The sequence below is a fragment of the Sciurus vulgaris genome, assembly GCF_902686455.1.
Source record: "Sciurus vulgaris genome assembly, chromosome: 12".
In the NCBI taxonomy this organism is placed as follows: domain Eukaryota; kingdom Metazoa; phylum Chordata; class Mammalia; order Rodentia; family Sciuridae; genus Sciurus; species Sciurus vulgaris.
In genome coordinates, this window is record NC_136473.1 from 48,994,510 (window position 1) to 49,018,285 (window position 23,776).

The 23,776-nt window shown below is 34.2% G+C and overlaps 1 protein-coding gene across 8 annotated transcripts in view; it reads right to left on the reverse strand.

The window, feature by feature from the left end:
• Window positions 1–23,776, reverse strand: part of LOC306641211 (uncharacterized protein) — a 97,209-nt gene that overhangs the window by 36,108 nt on the left and 37,325 nt on the right. Inside the window, exons 3-4 of one of the 8 annotated variants that reach the window (XR_013758064.1) lie at window positions 18,226–18,340; window positions 15,659–15,796 (exon numbers count right to left, since the gene is read on the reverse strand). The exons of 3 other annotated variants lie outside the window; for them this stretch is intronic. Coding sequence is in view for 1 of the 5 variants with exons in the window: in XM_079106186.1 (XP_078962312.1) it covers window positions 18,301–18,340 (40 nt within the window). In the remaining 4 variants the exon portion in view is untranslated. Of the gene's footprint in view, window positions 1–13,698; window positions 14,463–15,658; window positions 15,797–17,208; window positions 18,341–23,776 lie in introns of those variants that run through there. 4 more of the 8 variants (XR_013758061.1, XR_013758063.1, XM_079106186.1 and 1 more) reach the window with 4 other exon arrangements.

Below are 23,776 nucleotides of genomic sequence, written 5' to 3' on the forward strand. Positions count from 1 at the left end.
AAATGGGATGGTATTAAACTAAAAAGCTTCTTCACAGCAAAGGAAACAATCAAGAGTGTGAAGAGAGAGCCTAGAGTACTGAAGGAAATTTTCATCACCTGCATCTCAGAGCATAATTCTCCAAGATATATTAAGAACTCAAAAAACTTAATACAAAACCCACAAATATCCCAATCAATAAATGGGTAAATAAACTCAGAACAGACACTTCATAGAAGAAGAAATATGAATTGTCAACAAATATATGAAAAAGTGTTCAACATCATTTGCAATCAGAGCAATGCAAATTAAAACTATGAAGAGATTCCATCTCACTCCAGTCAGAAAGGCAATTATCAAGAATATAAGTAACGATAAATGTTGGTGAGGATGTGGGAAAAAAGGTACACTCATACATTGCTGGTGGGAGTCCAAATGGTGTGACCACTCTGGAAAGCAGTGTGGAGATTCCTCAGAAAACTTGGAAGGGAACCACCATTTGACCCACTCCTTGGCAAATACCCAAAAGACTTAAAATGAGCATACTACAGTGATGTAGTCACATCAATATTCATAGCAGCTCTCTTCACAATAGCTAAGCTATGGATCCAACCTGGGTGCCTGTCAACAGATGAATGGATAAGGAAAATGTGGTTTATATACACAATGGAATATTGCTCAGCCTTAAAGAAGAATGAAATTATGGCATTTGCACGCAAATGAATGGAGCTGGAGAATATCATACTAAGCAAAATTAAGCAATCCCAAAAAACCAAAGGCCAAAAATGAAGGAAATATTTTGAACTGAATGAAAATGAAAACACATCAAGATTTGTGGAATGTAACTAGAGAATGCTTGGAAATTTATAGCATAAATTTTATGAGTACTCCAATCTTACTGTATTACTTGAAGTCACTAATTAGTGGATAAATTATTCTTGGTTTCCCCAAATAATTCTTCCTATGGTGGAAATTATAGCTACTGAATAAGCATAATATTTAATTTGTAAGATGGTGCTAGAAAGCAATTGATGTGTAAAAATCATATTCCATATTTTGAATTTCTTAATTTTTACATTTAGACTTTTATTAGTTATTATTTTCTAATGCTGCTGAATAGTCAAAATATTGGTTGGTTACTTTCTACACTATTTCATAGAAGTTGAATATGAATTGCAGAAAAACTGTCTTCTGTTACTAAGTTCATACTATCATCATAAATAACAAATGGCACATCAGTAAATGTTTGATCTAACATTAAACAACAACAAAAAAGAATAAAATTATGGCATTGCTTGTAAATGGATGGAACTGGAAACTATCATGCTCAATGAAATAAGCCAATCCCCCAAAAACAAAGGCCAAATGTTCTCTCTGTTATGCAGATGCTGCCACACAAGGGTGGGGTGGGGGAGACCAGAAGTTTATTGGATTAGACAAAAGGGAAAGAAGGGAAGTGAGGGGGAATGGGAATAGCAAAGATACTAAAATGAATAACTTTCCCATGTTCATGTGTGAACACAGGACCAGTAAAACTCCATGTCATATCCAACCACAACTGGATCCTAATTAGAATAAGTTATATTCCATGTATTTATAATATGTCAAAATGTGTTCTACTGTCATGTATATCTAAAAATAATTTTTAAAATCCACACCCCAAATTACAGAGGCTTACAATGGTGTAGGAATTTGGGGGCTTCTGTTGTTGCTTAGCACATAATAAAATAGTCCAAGTTATAAAATAAAAATCAGAATATTGGTTCCTTTTTAAAAGAATATCACAAAAAGACCAAGAAGGGGATTTGTGAATGCTAGTAATGTTATATTTCAAGGTGGGTAGTGATTATAAAAGTGTTTCCTTTGTGATAAGTCATTGAGCTAGATACTTAAAATTTATATTTCAACATAAGTCAGTTAATAAAAATTTTAAAAAGCAATATAGCAGCTCATACTTTGCGGGTGCCATTTTTACCTATTTTATTAATTGATTTATTTCTCGTGCTACACTTGTTGGAAAAAAGCAGTGCGTGTGCTAATAAAAGTAGTAGAACTCTTGGTTCTAAAAATTAGTGGATATTTTCAGTTACCAAGCATGGGAATAAATAAAATTTTGAGATATTTTATCAAGTAAATACTTGTTTAAAATATTATTTTAATTCCAAATGAATACATTCTTCTGTGGTCCAGACATTAGTCTATTTCTTCCTTTTACTAAGACATGTAATATATATATATAATTTTTTAAAATGAACTGTGATCATATCTAACATATTATTTTGTAACTTATTTTTACACCTAGAATGTATGTTTGAAAACTACTAATTTTAAAAACCCAACAACATTCTTTATTTTTATAAAAAGTACTTACTGTTGTAATTAGAAGTATTAGCTTTTTTTGTATATGGAATTGAACCCAGGGTCACTTATCCACTGAGCCACAACCCCAGCACCCCCCCTTTTTTGGGGGGTTCTTTTTAGTTATACATGACAATAGAACTAATTTTGATATAATTATACAAGGATGTAATACATCATTCTAATTAAGACCCTATTCTCTTTTTAATTTTTTTTTTATTTGTAGATGGGCAGAATGTCTTTATTTTATTTTTATGTGGCACTAAGGATTGATTGAACCTAGTGCCTCACACATGCTGGGCAAGCGCTCTGCCACTGAGCTATAGCCCCAGCTCAGGACCTTATTCTTTATGGATTTACATGATGGTGGGATTCACTATGGTGTATTTGTATATGTACATAGGAAAATTATTTCAGATTAATTCCACTGTCTTTCCTTTTCCTATGCTCCATCCCTTCCTTTCATTCCCTTTTGTCTAATCTAATAAATATCTATTCTTCCCATTTCCCTCCTTATTGTGGGCTAGCTTCCATAGATCAGTGAAGACATTCAATCTTTGCTAGCCCTATTTTTAGGTTTTATTTTGAGATAGGGTCTCATTAAGTCCTTAGGACCTTGCTAAGTTTATGAGGCTGGCCTCAGGCTTGGAATCCTCGTGCCTTAGCCTCCCAAGTTGCTGAGATTACAGGTGTGCACCACCATACATGGATAAAAGCATTTACTTTTTATCAAGTAAATACTAACATATTCAAACCAAAAGATCATAGAGTAGAAATTAAATTCCCCTTTATCTCTACATGTTAACAGCCTTTTTATATCCTTCCATAAACTGTATATGCCAGTGTGAGATTTTGTGTGTTATGGAATTTAAAGTCATATTCTTTTCCCACAAGCTTTTTTTTCATCAATATATTTTAGCATATTTACATACTAGCACATAAACATTTATATCTTTTTAAAAACGTGAATAATATCTACAGCGTTCTTTTTAATGGTTGCCTAATCTCCCAAGATGGGGAAATTTTATAATTTATTTAGTCTTTCTACTAATAGGTGTTTAAATTTTTTTCAGGTTTTTAAAATTACAAAAGTGCTATAAAAAACAACTTCTGTGTGTATGTATGTATGTGTATCTTTATATATTTGAAAGTAATATGTTTTAGGTACTGCCGTGCCAAGGTTATAAATATTTTTAATATTTGAAACAACTCAAACAATACTTTACTTCTGTGAATAGTCCTTGAGAATTGTATATATCATCAGAGAAAGAAAAATAATTTCATTAGGAATTAAAGCAAGGCACCAAAATGGGAGCCAATGAGTCTTGAAAGCAGGCAGAATACATTAAATGATGATAATGTGAGACTTTAGTGGAATGAAATACATAAGAGAAATAATTTACCACTGCCCCAAGCCTCTAGCCATAGAACCCATTTCCTCTTAAGTAACTGTTTAAAATGTTACCATGCTAAATGAAGTAAAACAGTCCCAAAAAACCAAAGATCAAATGTTTTCTCTGACAGATGGAAGCTAAATCACAATAAGGCCAGCAGAGTGAGAGGAAGAATAGGAGCCCAATAGATTAGACAATGGGGAATGGAGGGAAGGGGGCATAGGAATAGGAAAGACAGTGGAATGAATCTGACATGGTTTTCTCATGTACATATATAAAAACAACACAGAGAAGGCCACCACCATGTACATCCATTAGAATGGGACTCTAAGTAGAACAAGATATAGTCCATGCTTGTATAATTATACCAAAATGAATTCTGGTATTATGTCAAAGAATCAACAAATTTTAAACATATCATGTCAAGTATCGGATGGACAAACAACTTAAATTATAGATTGCATTTACTAATAAGAATTATGACACTATATAATTTAATCATCCATTTATAATGCTAATAGTTAAGTAAAATATTTCTCCTTGATCACTTAAAACAAGAAAATTTCACACCAGAATTAGACCACATTTACTCTGAAAAGCCATCATCCTTGAGTTATGCTGTTTTGAGAATTGAGTATTTCTTCTAATGGAGGGTTGTTGATCGTTTAAGTCTATACCTACTGCTGATAGTGGTTTTTAGTTTAACACCAGGATATGAAGGCATCTAAACAGAAATAAAGCAGTAGGTTCTCAGCAAATATCTGGACACTAACAGTACAAATTTAAGGCAAACCTCTTTCTTTTCGTGCAAGAGATTAAGGATAGAGAAAAACACAGTAAGTCTAAACCCACATGCCCATGTGCACATCCACACACACAGAGACATACCCTAGTTTGAGTAGTTCTAAAAAGGCACAGTGTTATGGTTTGATGCGTCCCCTAGGTCTCCTGTGTGAGACAATTCAGTAATATTAAGAGGTGAAATGATTAGATTACAAGAGTTGTAAACTAACTGGTGGATGAATCCATTTGATGGGCTAATAATTTAAATGGATAAATGGGTGGTAACTATAATGAGAAATGGCATGATTGGTGAAAATAGGTCACTGGGTGTGTGCCCTTCAGTATTACATTATCCCTGAATTCTTGAGCTCAGGTTTTCTCTGCTTCCTGACTGTCATGAACTGAGCAACTTTCCTCTGCCACACCTTTCTGCCATGATGTTCTGCTTCACCTCGGGCACAGAGCAAGAATCTACATAACCTGGACTGCATCTCTGATGCAGTGAGGCAAAACAAACTTGTCCTCCTTTAAGTTGTTCATATCATGTCTTTTGGTCACAGCCACAAAAAGCTAACACAAATGGTAAGAAATGCATACAGGAAGATGAAGGAGGAGAAAATCATAGTCAATAAGAATTTATTTTCCAGGTAAGAGTATCAGACCACTAGGCCTGAAGTGTTTGGTCAGTGCCAGCAGGTCAGGGAATAAAGGTTAGTTGAGGCATCAAGAATAGAGGGAATAATTTTTCAGCTCTGGAATAATTTGTCATAAAGCAACCTAAGAGCACAGTAATACTGTCAATTGTATTTTTAATGTTCCATAATGGTACCACTCTTTTTCTATTATCAACATATCTAGGATACAGGGAAGAGGATTAGAGGTTGAAAATTAGAGGAAGGAGATGCTAAATATTAACTTTGAAAAGTAATGGCTTTTTGGTAAAGTCAATTTCATCACTTAGGTACATATTTGAGTTCTTTAAACCAGCCTCAAGCAATGAAGACTTATTATTCATTTTAAGTTTTCTCTGCAATCAGGATTATGATGTTACAAATTTATTATTATCACAATAAACAGTAATACTTGGAAGTCAGATACCCAATATAAATGGTGGAAAAGCTATTTTATATATTTTAACAGTGGGGAAAATGCCTTCACAAAGCAAACTATTTTCCTGTGTTGCATTCACTCAAAATTAAATTTATGGACCATTCATACATTCCAACAATGCAGGGTCACTGTAATGCCTAAGTATACCATATGACTTCAGGAATTCAGACATGGCAAGTCTTCCTACTGATGCACTCACAGCATAATTGGAAAGTTTAACTACTATATCTAAAAAATCAGTACTTTTATCTGTATTTGTGAATTCATGTGGAATTATTTGCTGATAATTATACTGTTTCATGTAGAAAAGGATAGAAATGTTTGTTACAGATATTGGAACCAAAAGTCAAAATCAGTTTGAACAGTTACCAAAAGGGATAGCTGTTTAGTATGAGACGTCAGTTTCCTGGCTCCAAATGGTCTAAGTGTGAAGAATAAAAAAGAAAAAGCTCACACAGATATTGCCTAAAAGGAAAATAGTCCTGGTGCCGCTCTTAGCTGAACACTGGATTTTCTGCAAATCAGTTCAGTTTCTCTGTCTGAAATTTAATATCCTCATATCATATCTGTTCTACCTACCTGAAACAATACATTTGAAAACACACTGGAAACATATATAAAAGTATACTGAGAATGAAAAAGAGTTCTATTATTGAAAGTTCTATTATCATCATTTGCTTTAGTGACTTATATGAATGGTGCTCATACTGGCTTCACTGGCAGATTTGTAACAGTTTTTCGGTTCTAAGCCCACTTTCACTTGAATTCTTTACAGTCTGGGTTTTTATGGAGGAGACATCCTGACTCTAGGTGAAGTGAGATGTGAATTTGAATTTTTAACAGTTTTCCACAGAAGAAAATTGACCTCTCCCAAACATTAGTCCAGTTATTTTAGAAGATAGATGATATTTCTTCTGTTATTGGATTCAGTCACCTTAATAGGCAACTAAAGAAGTGTAACATGAAGACACTTCAGTAAGAGAGGAGGCTAACTCTCTTGATTTTCTCAAACAGTTGACAAAAAATTGAAAAGAATCAAATGACTTTGTAAAATATATTTGGTCAAGGATACAAGAGCAAAGTTAGGCCGCTTTGGGCCTATCAGAGGCTTGCTGATTTGGCAAACAAAAGGAGACAATGAACCACTCTAACAAATGAAACAACATGGAACACGGCAAAAGAATTAAGGTTACTTTCTTCTTCATCTCTTTTTATCCTTGTGGGCAATGTCCCCTCATCCCTATTCAACTTTCCATTATGATTGACCTTTTTGATGGTGAGCAATGTCTCTGTCTTGGGTGAGCCAAGAAGCTGAGGCCTCAGCAGAAGTTGTGTGACTGGAAGGAGTGGCTGAGGAAATTGGAGACAGGACTATGATGTTACCCAGACCCTCTCCTTTCCTCACTGAGGTTCTGATGTCCTCCCTGGACTCCATTTACCATTTAAAAATTCACTATTGGAAAAGTGTGAGATGAGTCACAAATGGATATAAGTACTTTGGAGAGCTCAGACTGCATTTCAGTGGATGCTCTGATACATTCACTAAAGAAATCTTTAATGTGTTGATGAAGTACTTTGTATATCAGGGATCTGAGAAAATACAGAACAGAATGATAATGACAGAAGGATACTGACATTATTCTTTTTAGAGCTTCACTGATCATTCAAAGGAAAATAAATAATTTGTTCTGACAAATTATTTCAGGCTCTCAGAATAAGCCAATTCAGAACTTACTTAAAGTACCAGTTTTATGGGTCTTTAAAAGTCATACAGAAGGAATAAAGTAATTCTTCCTACCATTTTCTCAGTTTTCAACTTGGGATTTCCCTAGAAATTATAACCAAACAACAAATCTTAGGTTGTCCAACACAGTTTATTCCTCTACTAGTATGGTCAATAGAAATGGTTTGAAATGCATGCTTATAAGTATTATTGTCAATTCACCAATAGCCTATGATCACTGTAGAGCAGGTGATTTTTTTATTAAGACAGAAACTTTTAGTTCCAGGAATTGTGGATGAACAACAGGTCAAATTTGAACATTCTATTTGAAAGAGGAAAAAAAAAAAAAAAGAAATGTATCACTCATGTAGAAGTTTCTAGAGTGAGCAAAAGTTGCACATAAGCAGTTATGACTTTTAACATTTTGTTACCCGGAAAGATATATCCTGCTGTACATCTTGTTGGTGGGAATTGCTGAAGAAAAGCACAACCTACTATCACTCACACAAGTTAAGCAGCATCACTTATGGCATTTTTGTTTTATGTTCTAGCCCCCCGGCTGAAATACTCTGACGGTACTACTCTATCCTTCGCTCCAGCTCTTTATCTTACGAAACACTCACATTACTTCAGGCCTGGAACCATGTAGTCAGTTGACCAAGGACTGAACCTCGGAAACTGTGAGCTAAATCAACTTTCTTCTAAATTGTTCTTGTCAAGTCTATTGGTCACAGTGATACAAAGCTGACTACAACAGAATTTATGATAAATTAATAAATTATATGAAGTGATTATTTTTGAAAATTCTTTACAAATCAATGTAATGAGGCAATTATATGGATACTAATTTTACTTTTTTAGACTTAGGATCAATTTCAAAATTAAAAATATTAAACAGGGCTAAAAAGACCTATGATTGGGTATATACCTGTTTTATAGGCAAAGAAAAGGCATAGTGTAGCATCAAGGAACTTACAATGCAGGCTGAGATATAAGACATATTTGTATGACATACCTAAAGCAAACAGATCAATATAAGTTACATTTCATTTGATACCAGAAAAAAAATCACTGTGATCTGCAATTCATCTGATAAAGCTTTCTGGATAAGTACTGATCTAGATCTTAAAAATATAGGACTTCAATAAAACCCAAGTAGTGAGGAGATTTGTAATAGATTTTGATATTAGAAAGTACTATTACAAAATGGGAAAACATAATACTTTTGAAAGGGAAAAACTCTTGGTATTTAAGATGTATTTAGAAAGCATCAGGGAATAGTCTGGTTTGGAAGAGGAGGATAAGGAAGACATTTCCTCAGGAAGTTGTCAACTACCGATGTGTGAAGACGGCAGCTTAAGGATGGGTATAGTGCTGAATCTAAATCAACTTCATAAGAAGTATCAGCATAACATCAGACACTGACTCTCACGACAGCTCAAAAGGGGAACTGGTCAATAGACAATTCTCAAGAGCATTTAATAGACTACATAAGGATAGGAAATATAATAAATGTCAGGAGTTGACAAGTTTTTTGGTATGCATGTTGTTTCTGAGGAGACAGTTATTAAAGTAAATATACAATTTGATCTTTAGAACTCGCATGCAAGCTCCTGGAAGCCATGATGTAGATTTCATATTTCTTTTGTACTCCCACAATCACAGTGTATGTTCTGTAAATATTTAATGATGTCTGTAAATGGGGGAAAACAAATAAAAGCTTAAGTATATATAAATTGTTCATCATAATTATAAAAGGAAGAGTTAAATATATGAAATTGAATCTTCAAAAAAAGAGTATATCCAGGGAGGAGAAAAAAATATTGAAGCCATACCTTTGGAGGAATAGGATCAGGCAATGGAGCTGACATTTAAAGGAAGCATCAACCATTGAGGTAAGAGGGAGAAAATTAAGGGAAGAATCACTGCTATCAAGAGAATGTTTAGGGTAGCACACAAAGCAAAAAATGACCTAAAAAGATATTTACCATTAAGGGATGACAGACGATTTTTAATTGTTTGAAAATAAGTAAGAACAAATCACAGTTTTGAGAAGTCCGGCTACAGAGTCCAGAGTGGTCTATGGGTAGTACAGCTGGGTATTCAACTGTGTTAGTTCAACTACACTACTTCTAAGCTGGTCTCATGTACAATTTTCTCCTTCCAAACAAGTCAATGCGGCTAATTACAGGGCTAGACTAAAACATGTTAGATGTTCAGAATCATCTGCTATTTTGATACCATAACTAGAATGGAGAAAAAAATTAATGGTTGAATCAGTATACCATCAAGGGCCTTGAAAACATCATGAAAACATTGACCTCCATTTTCTGGAAAACTAAAGATACCACTAGGTTTAGGATTAATCTTATTCTCTTTCCCTTATTGTAGTCCTAGTTACTTAAAAATAACTTCATATTAAATAAAAATATTTGAACATTTAAAAATAAATTATGAAGGTTGTGCAATTTTAAGGCATAATAGTACCTATAGTAGTATTTGCAATGGTAGTGTGGTTTTAGATAGGTAATATAGCATTAGGTTAGAGAAATGTATTGGTAATATATACAATGTCGGTATTGCCAAAGATCCATTACAGTCTGGAGCATTCTTTGTGTCAACTCATACTCATGAATTATGGCATTTGCCAGTAAGTGAATGGAACTGGATAATATAATGCTAAGTGAAATAAGCCCAATCTCAAAAATCTAAAGGCCAAATGCTCTCTCCAATGTGTGGATGCTAACCCATAACAAGGGAGGATGGGGAGGGGAAGAAGTCCATTGGATTAGCCAAAGGGAAATGAAGGGAAGGGAGTAGGGAGGGGAACAGGAAAGACAGTAGAATTAATTGGTCATAACTTTCCTAGCTTTGTACTTGTATACACCACCAGAGTAACTCTACATCAGGTACAACCAGAAGAGAGGGAACCTAAATAGAGTAAGCTATACTCTATGTATGTATATTCTGCTAAAATAATTCTACTGTCATGTATAACTAAAAATTAAAAAAATATGCACACCAAAAAAACTCATTCTCATAGAACCCCTTAACATAGTGTGAAAACCTTAGCCTGGTTTCATTTTATAGATAATATTTACCTTTAAACATAATAAATAGGAATACTAACTGGATTATGTTCTTGAGTATTACTGAATAATTATGTATATGGAAATATGTGTTTATAAATAAAAATAAGTATAATAAAATGTACATTTAATGCAAAAAGTATAAACTATATTCTAATAAGTAAATATTTATGTATATATGTGTATGTGGGTGTGTGTGTATATATATATATATATTTTTTTTTTTTAAACACCATTACAGTGGAGGATGGGATGGGGTGTTGAATCTTGGCAAGCATCAGAAAGTCTCATTCTTAAAAAAAAATCATTTTTCTTGAAAGCTCAAGATTTATATCAATTAACAGCCTTTGAAGATTATAGAATCTCTAGGCTTAACCTGCCTTTACCCACATGTTAATATTATGAGTTTGATAACTTCATTGAATTCAAATTGAAACTGCCTGGGAAAGGAATAAGTAAGAAGAGAGAGAATGGAAAGAATGAGAAAAGAAAAGTACAGATAACCATGAGTGAAGGTCTGACAAAGGCCTAAACTCTCCCTTTAATATTAGGAACATCCAGGAAAGTGTTTTTGAATGGGCTTAAGTCCATGATCCTTTTGGTTCTCTGTAACAATCTCAGATGCATAGGATTTTGTGAAATTTTCTCTTGGTTCCTAAGGGAGCTGGGAAGCAGAGATTAGTTTACTCCTCCCCAATCATATTCTCACCAGGCCTGTAGATTTTGTATAGTTTTACATTTTATATTAGTTTATGAAAATAATAGTTTAAAGAGAATTTACAAATGTTCTGAATTTAGAGTAATAGTTTCTTTAATTAAAAGACACAAAAGAAAAAAAAAGGTAAATAGAAATATAACCTGGCAAGGTGAAGGTGATAATGGCAATCCAGAGGAAACATCTGGAAAATAAGTGATGGGTGATCCCAGGCCACTCTTTCTGGGGACTGGCTTGATTCTTGCTACTGAGATTTACAACCTCAGGCAAGACAAGCCTCATCTGTTTATGTATTCTCAGATGGTACATGCAGCTTATGACCGACTACTGTAGGAACTTTGTAGGCAGTTATTTCAAATGTATAGATATTCTTCATGCCCAAATGGAACTGCTATGGAGGAAGTCCTATATGGACAATTTCCAGGTTCATTTAAGAATTTCACTTACTGTTAGGTCCCCCATTGTCGTCTATTGAAAGATGAAATAAAATAGAACCATTAGAAACCTTCATTAGTACTGAGGTTTCTGTGGTTATTAAAAATATTTAGGATGATCCCAACTGAATTCATTCTCTATCAAGTTATGAAAATATTTTGATAAAGCAATATTATATACCAAAATCAAATTCATATGTTATGAGATGCTAGTTTTTGTTTTCCATAATACACATACTAAAATTTAAAAAGACAGAAAAATGCTTCAGTAGCCAATAAATAATTGAGCAGAAAATTTCCTGTACATTTGCTCTAATTTTCTGATTTAATACATATAATTAAAAAGATTGCTATCATTAGCCTTCATTTTCTTAATGCAAAATAAGCCACAATGTAAGACCACTGACATGTTGTTAAACTATTGGCCCACCTACTCCTTTTATGTGGCTTTTCGTACTAGTTAAATGTGATTGGTTTGAAGTTAAAAAGTCACTTAGAACAGAGATAAAACATTAGAGTACAGCTGCCTCTTCTTCTTTCTAGCTGTTAAAGTGTGATCAGTAACTTGATTCACATGTAAATTTTTGATAGATTTCATTTTGTTTATCTGTCCTTACCTGATGTCAGAGGTGTTCACTGATTATTTTTAGAATACACCTGGTTACTTAACTGAAGCTTTCTACTGTATACTCATGTTAAAAAATCTTTTATTTTTATGTTTATAGACTGCATTTTGATTCATTGTACACAAATGGGGTACAACTTTTCATTTCTATGGTTATACATGATGTACATTCACACCATTCATGTCATCATACATGTACAAAGGGGAATGATGTCTGTCTCATTCACTGTCTTTTATGTCCCTGCCCCCTCCCCTCTCTCAAAGTTGCCCCATCCCCAAAGTTCCTCCATCCTTCTCTTACCCCCTACCCTCACTATGTATCATCATCCACTTATCAGGGAAAACATTCAGCTTTTGGTTTTTTTGGGGATTGGTTTATTTCACCTAGCATAATATTCTCCAATTCCATCCATTTACCTGCACAATGCCATAATTTTATTCTTCTGAATAATATTCCACTGTGTATAAATACTACAGTTTCTTTATCCACTCATCTGTTGAAAGGCATCTAGGTTGGTTCTACAATCCAGCTATTGTGAATTGAGTTGCTATGAACATTGATGTGGCTGCATTACTGTAGTATGCTGATTATAAGTCCTTTGGGGATAAACTGAGGAGTGGGATAACTGGGTCAAAAGGTAATCTTAATTCTATAATCCTATGACTCAGAAATGGGCCAACTTCTCTAGGAGATTTTATTTTGGAAAAAAATTTTTAGCTTAAAATGTTGGGTGAACATTCACTTTTATTTGTTAGTATGTCTCAGAAGGCTTATTAGGCTCGTTAGGATATTTTTAAATAGTTAAATGTTTAATTGGGTTTGGGCACAAATTCTGAATAACAGATGTATGGCTTTGAACTGAGTACTTTATGTCAAATAGCAACCATTTTTAAGTTATTTTATCTCTTTTTATGTAACCTTTTATAATCCCCTATTTTACTTGATGGGATACTCTATAATATACCAAAAATTAACCCCAAAATATCAATGATTTAATTAATAAAAAAATTTTATTCATTTTGTGATAGTCCATTCCATGCTGTTAGAATATAGCAGACAGGGTCATTTATAATGAACAAAAATTCATTGGTTTATGGATCTGGAGGCCCCTGGTGGGAGCCTTCTTGTTGAATCCTCCCATGATGGAAGGAGGAAGGGCAAAAGACGGAGAAATACAGGGTGGGGAAAAGCATGAGATATCAAACAGGAACCAAATTCATCCTTTTATAAGGAACCACTTCTATTATAACAAATCCATTCGGTAGTAGCAGCATTAATCCATTTATGGACAAATTGTTCCATTCATGGACTAATTGCCTCTTAATACTGGGTTACATTTCCAATACATGATTTTTTGAGGACACATTCAAACCATAGTGTCTATTATAATCTTATATATTTACTTGATGGAGCAGTCTATTTTATACTGTGTTAACAAATCAAACCCAGAATCTCAGATTAATAAACAAAATTTCTTGTCCATTTACCCAGAATGTGCCTCAGGTTCAAGTGTTCTCTTGGGCTGCTTTGAGACTCAAAGATTGAATCTGTTCTACCTTGTGGTACCATAACATCAACACAATCCCTTGGTAGGGAATAAGAGAGAAAGAAAATTCACTCTTCCACTTCAAAACATACATCACTTCTATCCATTAGCCCAAACTGATCACATGGTTTCAAAGTAACTCTAAGGGTCTGGGAAAGAAAGTCTTTCTGACTAGGACAATGAAATGATATTTAGAGGAACAGAAAAATCCTCAACAATATACTAGCAAATTGAATCCAGCAACACATAAAAAATAAACATATTCCAACCAGAGTTTATCTAGGAAATGGAGTCTAATTCAATATTCAAAACAGAGGGATTCTCCTATCAACATGATGAACAAAATCATGTTAATATTTCCTAGGTATGGAAATTGATAGAATTCAACATCTGATATTTGTGACAAAAACTGTCAATAAACTGAAAATAGATGGATACTTCTTCAAGTACAGATAAGGAATCCACAAAACATAAATAAATAAAAACACTACGGCTATTATCACACTTAATGGAAAAAGACTGAATTAAAAATAAAGCGGTTTGCTCTTATTACTCCCATTTACATATGTTGGAAGTCTTAGCTAGTGCAATAAGGAAAAAATATAAATGCATATAATTGAAATATTTGCAAATGACACAATTATGTAGAACATTTTATAATAACTGTAGCTATGACTAAGCTAAGAGAACTAATTATGAGCTACAGATGAGCTAATTATGACCTATGAGGTCAAAATACAAATTTCAATCATATTTACATCTACTAGCAACAGAAAAAATGGAAAATTCAAATTTTCAAAATATCAAAAATAATGAAATTTTCGGGTACACACCTAAAAAATATACTCAAAATACATTTGGTACAATTTATAAAATACTGATGAAGGAAATTAAAAGATGAAAAAATAAATGATATATATGTGTGTGTGTGTGTCTGTAGAAAGAGATACCATATTAATTGCTAGAAAACCTCAAATTTGATGAGATGTCAATTGGCTCTGAACTGATTTTTAGATTCAACACAATTACATTAAAAATGCCAGAGGGGTTTATTGTACAAATCAACAAAATCAACCTTTATCTAATATTCATGTAGAAAAATGAACAGTTAAGCAGTATTCAAAATAAAATTAGAGGCTCCTTCCACCTAATTTCATGACTTACTCTAAAGCTTAAAAAAAAGTCAAGATATGATTGTATTAGGGAGAGAACAAATAACTAAATGGGTCACAACCAAGCAAAGATCAGCAACCTCTAGCCCCCAAGACCAAGGTCAGTACACAACCTGTTTTTGTAAGTATAATTTACTGCAGCACAGCAATATATTTATTTTTGTATTATCTGTGGCTATTTTCACACACCAAAATGATAGAACTGACCAGTGCAACAAATTGCATGTCCCACAAACCTATAATATTTATTTTCTGGACTGCTTACAAAGAAGCTTGCTAAGTCCTGGAACAAAATATCCAGAAAGAGATTCACACATATTCTATGATCAATTGATTTTTGACAAAGGTAAAAGACTATTAAATGACACAGACTTCTACTTGTTAATTAACCAATAATGCTGTAACAATTGCACATTCATATGCAAAACAAACACTTTGCACTTCAATCAATGCATTGCATTACTATTTTTAAAGAAACACTTAAAATGAATAATAAATGTCAATGGGAAAACTAAACAAAAAATTTTAAAACAGTTAATCTAAAAGAAAAAATGACAATGCTAAATAGCAGCAACAGCAGCAAGGATTTAGAGATATACATTTCTGGTCAAAATGAAAAATAATACAGAGAATTGCTTGGCAGTGCTCATAGAGATAGCTAGCTAATCTCCTGTGGCCCAGTGTAGTCTTTTTCGTGTTCAAAATACAAAATATTCAAGAGTGAATAATTTATGAAGAACAGAGATATTTTCTCACAGTTCTGAGGCTGAGGAATCCAAGGCCAAGGTGCCAGCGGGATTGTTGTCCAGTGCCAGTTTGGTCTCTGCTTCCAAGATGGCATCCTCCAGAAGGGAAGAATGTGGTGTCCTCAGAGGGCAAAGGGAAGAAGGGCAAAAGCTGTGAAGTTTCCTTGACAAGTCCTTTCATAAGGACACCCAATCCCATTCAAAAGGGAGGAGGTCTCATGGTATAATCACCTGTTAAAGGCCCCACCTCTTAATACTGACATACTAGCAACACCTGAAGTTTAAGGGAATACATTCAAATCATAGCACTGAGCAATCTTGCTCCTTATTCCAAGTGTAACAAAATTTATGTTAACACAAAACCTCTATGCAAATATTTATACAATAAATATTCATAATTGCCCCAAACTGAAAATAACCAGTTACCTTTCAACTAGTGGATACATAAACTCTGTTGTGTCTATAAAACAGATTACTATTCATTATTGAAAGGGAACAGATGATTAAAAAAAAAACTATATCATGGATAAATCTTAAAAGCTTTACTTGAAGTGGAAGAATTCAGACTCAAATGGCCACATACTATGAGATTCCATTCTGAAAAATGCAAAATCACAAGATTAGAAAGAAGATGAAGTGGTGGCCTGGGGCTGGAGGTGGGAGGAAGTTTGGACTTTAATGAGACATGGTGAATATTTTTGAAGAAAGAACTATTTTATATCCATTTTTTTGGTGGTTACATGAATATACACATTTGTCAAACTCATATAACTATGCCCTAAAGAGGAAAAATTTTTCTGTGTATAAAGTTTAATTTAATAAACATACACAATATTTTCAAGTCATAAAGGACATAAGTTACCTAGAATATTAATGGATAATGATTTAATCATAGAGTCAGACTTCTTGGGTGCAGTACCAGCTCTACAGTTCTGAGTAGGTGAACTTAGACAAATTACTTCATTGCATTTGAATTATCTTGCCTCTAAATAGAAATAATAATTATACCTATATCATAATAGGAGAAATGATTAAATGAGGTAATGAATGAAAACTACCAGAGGTACTGTCTGACAAGTAATATATATTCAGCCAGTGTTGTTAGTATGTTGTGATAGCAGGATGCTAGCATGTTTCACACAGATTCTTAACCACTGTGATTGTTTGTCTGTTTTCACCTGATCCATATTTATTTTAAATATCTACCATTTTTCAAGTACCACAGGGATTCAAATGCATAGTTCTTACTGTTTATGATCTTGTTGAAAGGTGAGTTAGGCACGTGAAACTTTTAATTAACCAAGACCTCATCTGTTCTGCAGCATATGCTAGAGTGATATTACGTAAGGACATTGGGTTGAGTCTGCATGTAGAAAGGAACAAAGGCCTACTTTCTGCTGTGGCATCTATCCTAAAGGACACAGCAACCTAGCTGCAGACATAAACATGAACACAGAATCACAAATCATGAGTATAAAAAAATTTAAAGGGAAATAAGAGAAGTAAAATTTAAAGGCTGAAGGACTTGGAGAAAGGAATTTGATATTAAAGATTGCTTAAATTATTGGAGGAATTCTAGACCAGTAGGATCTTAAATTGACCTACAAGAGATAGAAATATTGTGGATAATTTAGAAAAATGGACCAAAAATTGTGAATTATTTGCAATAGAAATGAATTTCTTAATCCCGAAGAATACTAGGAAATATAGTAAGTTGCTATGTCTATGGGATCATGTGGGTAGAAACTATTTTTCCAGGATGCTTCATTTTTATTGTTTTGAAAACAGAAAGGCTCAAAAGAAATTTGAGAAGACATTCTGCCCCTCCTCTCTCCACCAGGAGTCTAGAAGCATCTGTCTCAAAATAGTGTCAGGGTCCCTGTGTTCATACCACTGAATTTTGTTCAACAGTTTCTCACATATTTTCTTGAAAGTAATCCAATATTTCTTCCTATGGATTCACACAGTTCCCTTTGGTTCACTGAGTAGTGGCCAGACTCAAGTGACTTTCACACTGTCTGACATTCAGGTCACCTCCCACACTATCTCAGAGGAGCCTTGACCAGGGGGCAGAAAACAGACTGGAATCTGTATTATTCTAAAGAGTGTCTCTACTCACAGTTTAGAGAATTCTAATACTAAACATGCTTGGTTGTGTGTGTTTAGGGAGGATGGGGAAATGGCACTGAGATAGGATTTTATGTTTTTATTTAGTAAGACATCATGCATGTACCTTTACAGGGGGAACAACTTGATTTCTATTGAGAAAAAAAATAGAATTTGGTTTATTGCAACTAAGAAATGTGTCTGCAATTACACAAACATTTGTTCTCTCAGAGGAACAGGTTGTTTTGATTGTACCTATGATGATGGTTTCATTTTTTTCAGTTTTACTCCCTACTCCCACTAAGCTTCACTAAAGAAGGTGAGTTAATCATTTCACCTCTCTCGGCCCCTTGAATAAAACAAAATAATTGAGTTATACTGTGGTTATGTGTCTTCCTAGCTCCAGATTTCCTAGGTCTGAAGACCCTAGGGCAAGGAACTTACCTAGAATACCTGTGAAGAGCCTGGCTCATTGTCATTACTTAGCAAATGTTAGGTCCTTTTTTCCAAGGCAGCTTCTCAAAGTCCTGTGTAGTCTGCAGAGAGTTCATGGGAGGTGCTAGGAAAACATTGACAAGGGGCATAATTAACTACAAAGAAGAAAAGAAAAAATGTTATAATGGGAAAAGGATGCTACTTACCCTCCCCTCAGTACCAGCTTGGTTTGGATAGAGAAGAAATAAAAAAAAATAGAAGTCATTGTGTAAAATTAAGAAAAATGATCAGGAAGCAAAAAAGCAGGCTTCTGAGTACCCAAGGACTGAAGAGAACACGGAGATTCATATCCCTTCTCTGTCCTGTCATCTGAGCCCTGGGAGTGTCATTGCGAGTCCAAACCATTTCCCCCCGCTGGGAAACCTCATGTCAGGTATTCAGGATTACACAAAAGTACCAGATATTGCAATCTTGGCCTATTATTTATGCACATAATTAGTTACACATATTTCGATTTTGAACACTGCTGATATATTTTCAACTAAATGGTCAACAAACACATTGTGTGTATAGAAAAATAAAAACTCAAATTTCCCACAGAATCTAGCAATATGTTGTTATGCATTAATTTTCTCTGTGGTGCCATTTATTCAAATAAAAGCACCACAGCTCTAAGGGCTGTGGTTCACCAAGGTATGAGTGAAGCCCTAAGAATGAAGTTACTTCTTGTACACAGGGCCGAATGACTGGTCTGAAGTTTTGAGAAAGATCCCCTTTAATCTGATCCCTGGGATAAAAGCAACCAAATAGGGTTTAAGTCTTTTTGAAAACAAAAGTAACTCTTGCTCTAAAATAGCCCTTATTGTTTTGAAGAAAAAAACAAAAAGAATAAAATATTAAAATTATTTCTAAAGACACAATTAAAACATTGAAATTCAAAAGGTAATTCAACTGAAAAAAGAAACAACCATCAAATCTTAAGATCTGTCCCATTGTTAATCTAACCTAAGTATTAATTATTATATGCAAACAGGATGATAAACAGAGGATATTGTCAGGACAAAGAAAATTGCCCATGAAGTGGCTTTGAACTCTGAAGGGGCTTATGTTATTCCTAATACAAGGGAAGTGAATTGTGGGAAGGTGAATTAGATTGAATACACCTTAAATAAGAACATACTTTTAAAAATTAAGTTGCGTGCTCATCTCCAAACTTCCAGACTGTCACTATGTTTTGTCCTGGTGTGTGTGTGTGTGTGTGTGTGTGTGTGTGTGTGTGTGTGTGTGTGTGTGTGTGTGTGTGTGTGTGTGTGTGTTAAAACTTCTAAGTTCAAAGAAGCAATGACTTTACACCAAGAATATATTTTCATTCTCCATCTTCTTAGAAAAGAAATCCAAGGAGAACAGGAGAATAAACAAACCTAATATGTTAAAAGTCCAAGTTCTTTTCAGAATCTCTCATGGAAATAAACCATTACTATGTCAGTCAAAAAGAGAGGCCAGAAAAAGGAGGTGGGGAAAAAAAAATGGTTGCTAGGAAGAGAGGTACTTGCAAGAACCTCAGGCTTCTGCACCAGCATTAGGATGATGAATTCTGTGTTTTCGTAGTGAACAAGAAGAAATGCAGAGCATTTGTTTTATTTTGTTTTTGACATGTGCTGTGTTGCTTCCCCATTTTACAGCAGAGCAGAATCAGCAATGTGCTGTGAATGAAAACACAGAGCCAAGACCCTACTGTGGCCAAATATTTATGGTTGTAGAAAGCATTAGCAAACCAGGCCAAAGAACACTCTAACTTTGATTTAATACAAAATTAAACAATGCATTTCCAACTATTTCCATCATTACAATAATTATTTGGCTTATTTCTATTTTCAGCCTGGCTGTAAAATTTCCATTTTTTTTTTCAGAAAAGCAATGGTGCTTTATAAATAAACACAGCTATGATATAAATAAACACATTTGTCAATAGTACATTCTTAAGTGGCAGTATGATAATAACTTTTTTATATGACTCAGTGTTATTTTATCCATTAAATTTCCTCTAGTATTTAATGTAAATTGGATTTCTCCCATCCCTGAAGGAGTTAAACCACCTTTTTCTCTCTTCCAATATTTTAGATGATCTCTGTTGTATACGACATATTAATATGTATTATGTATACAACATATTAATCTTATAACATGAATTAAATATTATGAAAATTGCTGCTACAAGTGGAAATATCAAGGTAAGTGCCAGATATCTGCACCCTGTTATTATTAAAATGAATTCTATATAACATCTCTTAATTTCAAAATATATATTTTTACTGTGATCACTACATAACAAAAAACTTATCCACATATTTGTAACTGTGATCTTATAAATTATGCAATGATAATTTAAATAGTGTTATCAAAATATATCCTACTTTGAGGCTAATGTTTGTTTTTCTGTGGTTTACATATTTTTTCTTTTTGGTAATCCCTAATTCCATTAATTTTCTTTTATGTTCCATGTGTCAAAGTAATATATATCCTTTAAAAAAAATGAGACTTCAGGCACATGAACTCACTAAATATTCTCTTTCCAAAGAAAATCAGCTTATCTATTTCTGCAGGCTTCATATTGAATGTCCTTCAAAGGCCCAGGTGGTAAAGCCTTCATCCTTGGGTGGTGCCATTATAAGGTGCTGGAACCTTTGAGAGATAGGGCCTGTGGGAGGGCATCAGGTCAGTGGGAGTGTGCCCTGGAGGGGAACTGACAGATCCTGGCCACCTTCTCATGCCCTTTTATTTATTGGCTATGAGAATACTGTTTTTCTCCACTACAATCTCTCTCCATGATTTGCTGCCTCATGACAGGCATAAAGCTATGGGGTCAACTGATCATGGATTGAAACTTCCAAAATTGTGAGCCAAAATACACCTTTTTTCTTTAAAAGTTGATTTTCTTAGGCATTTTTGTTATAGCAATGGAAAAATGATTAACAAATCTGTGAATCTCCTGTGGAAGCAGAAAAGTAAAATACAAAGACAGAAACCACTAGAGAACCACAGATGGCATTCCACAGTTCACTTCAAAAGCAACTAAAGGAATTCTTATGACATGACTGATTGTGTCCACACAATCCTGAAGTGCCATGTAATGGAGTCTGTTTTAGAGATAAAATTATTCTCAATCAGAATATCCTTCATAATCACCTGATTCTGGGATTTAGGATTGTGTGATTTTTCAGCAGTTATTAGAAATCAACTTTCTGACTCTAAGTATATAATGATATAATTGTAAAGGTAAAGTTCCAAACTCCTATTTAAGTAAAAGCGTTAGAGAAACCCATTGTTCACACTGTATTATTGGGTCAGTGGAATACTGCTTTTTAATTCAGCCAAAACTTACTGCTGAGGAACATTTTACTAGGACGTATTAAGCTGAAATCTAAATTAAATTGTGGGAATTTCAATAAGATGATATCAAAGATTTTTCTAAGAAAAATATGAGAACAAGAATTGTGATTCTTAGTGAACATAACATGTAGAACTTCCCTATATTAGTTTACAAAGACAGTATTTTCTTGGGAGATAAGCAAATGTTGGCATTGGAGGGAATGAGGGCTAATCTCAGAAATGCTCAATAGAGTTCACAGGACCATAAGGCTTTGAAATTTCAGAGATGAGTTAATAGGCAGAGTGGTGGTTACACCAAATGACCTGTAAGATATCTTTAATCTCTTCAGTGATTACCTAGAATAGCATTTCATAAACTGTTTTCCTGTCCCATGATCAAATACATCTAAAAATGGTATATAATTTTTTTCCTGGTTGGATAATTTTAGAATCTTTATATGAAAATTTAGTGCTCAAGGAAGGTACACAGTAAAGAAGTCTGCCCAACTTTGTCTAACCCAACATTTCCAAGACAAGTTACTTTTCACAAAACATTAATATCATGCCATTTAGCATCAGTATTCTGACGAGCTCCATAGGGCCACGTCAAACTGGAAGGCTTTTCTTCTTAAATCTAGCTTGCATGTTTTTGTGAAACTGATCTTCCTTAAATAAGTTTAATTTGCTATTGCTTTTGAACAAACCCAAATTCCTTAGACTGTCATTCAAAGCCAACACACTATTTTCTTCTTTTTTTTTTTTTTTTTTTTTTTATATTTTTTTTTCTTTTTTTTTTTTATTGTAAACAAATGGGATACATGTTGTTTCTCTGTTTGTACATGGCGTAAAGGCATACCATTTGTGTAATCATAAATTTACATAGAGCAATGTTGTTTGATTCATTCTGTTATTTTTTTCCCTTCCCCCCACCCCTCCCACCCCTCTTTACCCTCTATACAGTAGTTCCTTCCTCCATACTTGCCCCCCTCCCTAACCCTAACTCTAACCCTTCCCTCCCCCCCATTATGTGTCAACCTCCACTTATTAGCGATATCATTCGTCCTTTGGCTTTTTGAGATTGGCTTATCTCACTTAGCATGATATTCTCCAATTTCATCCATTTGCCTGCAAATGTCATAATTTTATCATTCTTTATGGCTGAGTAATATTCCATAGTATATATATACCACAGTTTCTTTATCCACTCATCAATTGAAGGGCATCTAGGTTGGTTCCACAGTCTGGCTATTGTGAATTGAGCAGCTATGAACATTGATGTGGCTGTATTTCTGTAGTATGCGGATTTTAAGTCCTTTGGGTATAGGCCAAGGAGTGGGATAGCTGGGTCAAATGGTGGTTCCATTCCAAGTTTTCTAAGGAATCTCCACACTGCTTTCCATAGTGGCTGCACTAATTTGCAGCCCCACCAGCAGTGTATGAGTGTACCTTTCTCCCCACATCCTCGCCAACACCTGTTGTTGCTCGTATTCTTGATAATCGCCATTCTAATTGGGGTGAGATGGAATCTTAGGGTGGTTTTGATTTGCATTTCTCTTATTACTAGAGATGTTGAACATTTTTCCATATGTTTGTTGATTGCTTGTAGATCTTCTTCTGTGAAGTGTCTATTCATTTCCTTAGCCCATTTGTTGACTGGACTGTTTGAATTCTTGGAGTAGAGTTTTTTGAGTTCTTTATAGATTCTGGAGATTAGTGCTCTATCTGAAGTATGATTGGCAAAGATATTCTCCCACTCTGTAGGCTCTTTCTTCGCATTGCTGATAGTTTCCTTTGCTGAGAGAAAGCTTTTTAGTTTGAATCTATCCCAGTGGTTGATTCTAGCTTTTATTTCTTGTGCTATGGGAGTCCTGTTAAGGAAGTCTGGTCCTAGACCAACAAGGTGAAGATTTGGACCTACTTTTTCTTCTATAATCTGCAGGGTCTCTGGTCTGATTCCGAGGTCCTTAATCCATTTTGAGTTTAGTTTCGTGCATGGTGAGAGATATGGGTTTAGTTTCATTCTGTTGCATATGGATTTCCAATTCTCCCAGCACCATTTGTTGAAGAGGCTATCTTTTCTCCATTGCATATTTTTGGCCCCTTTGTCTAGTATGAGAAAATTGTATTTATTTGGGTTTGTGTCCGTGTCCTCTATTCTGTACCATTGATCTACCTTTCTATTTTGGTACCA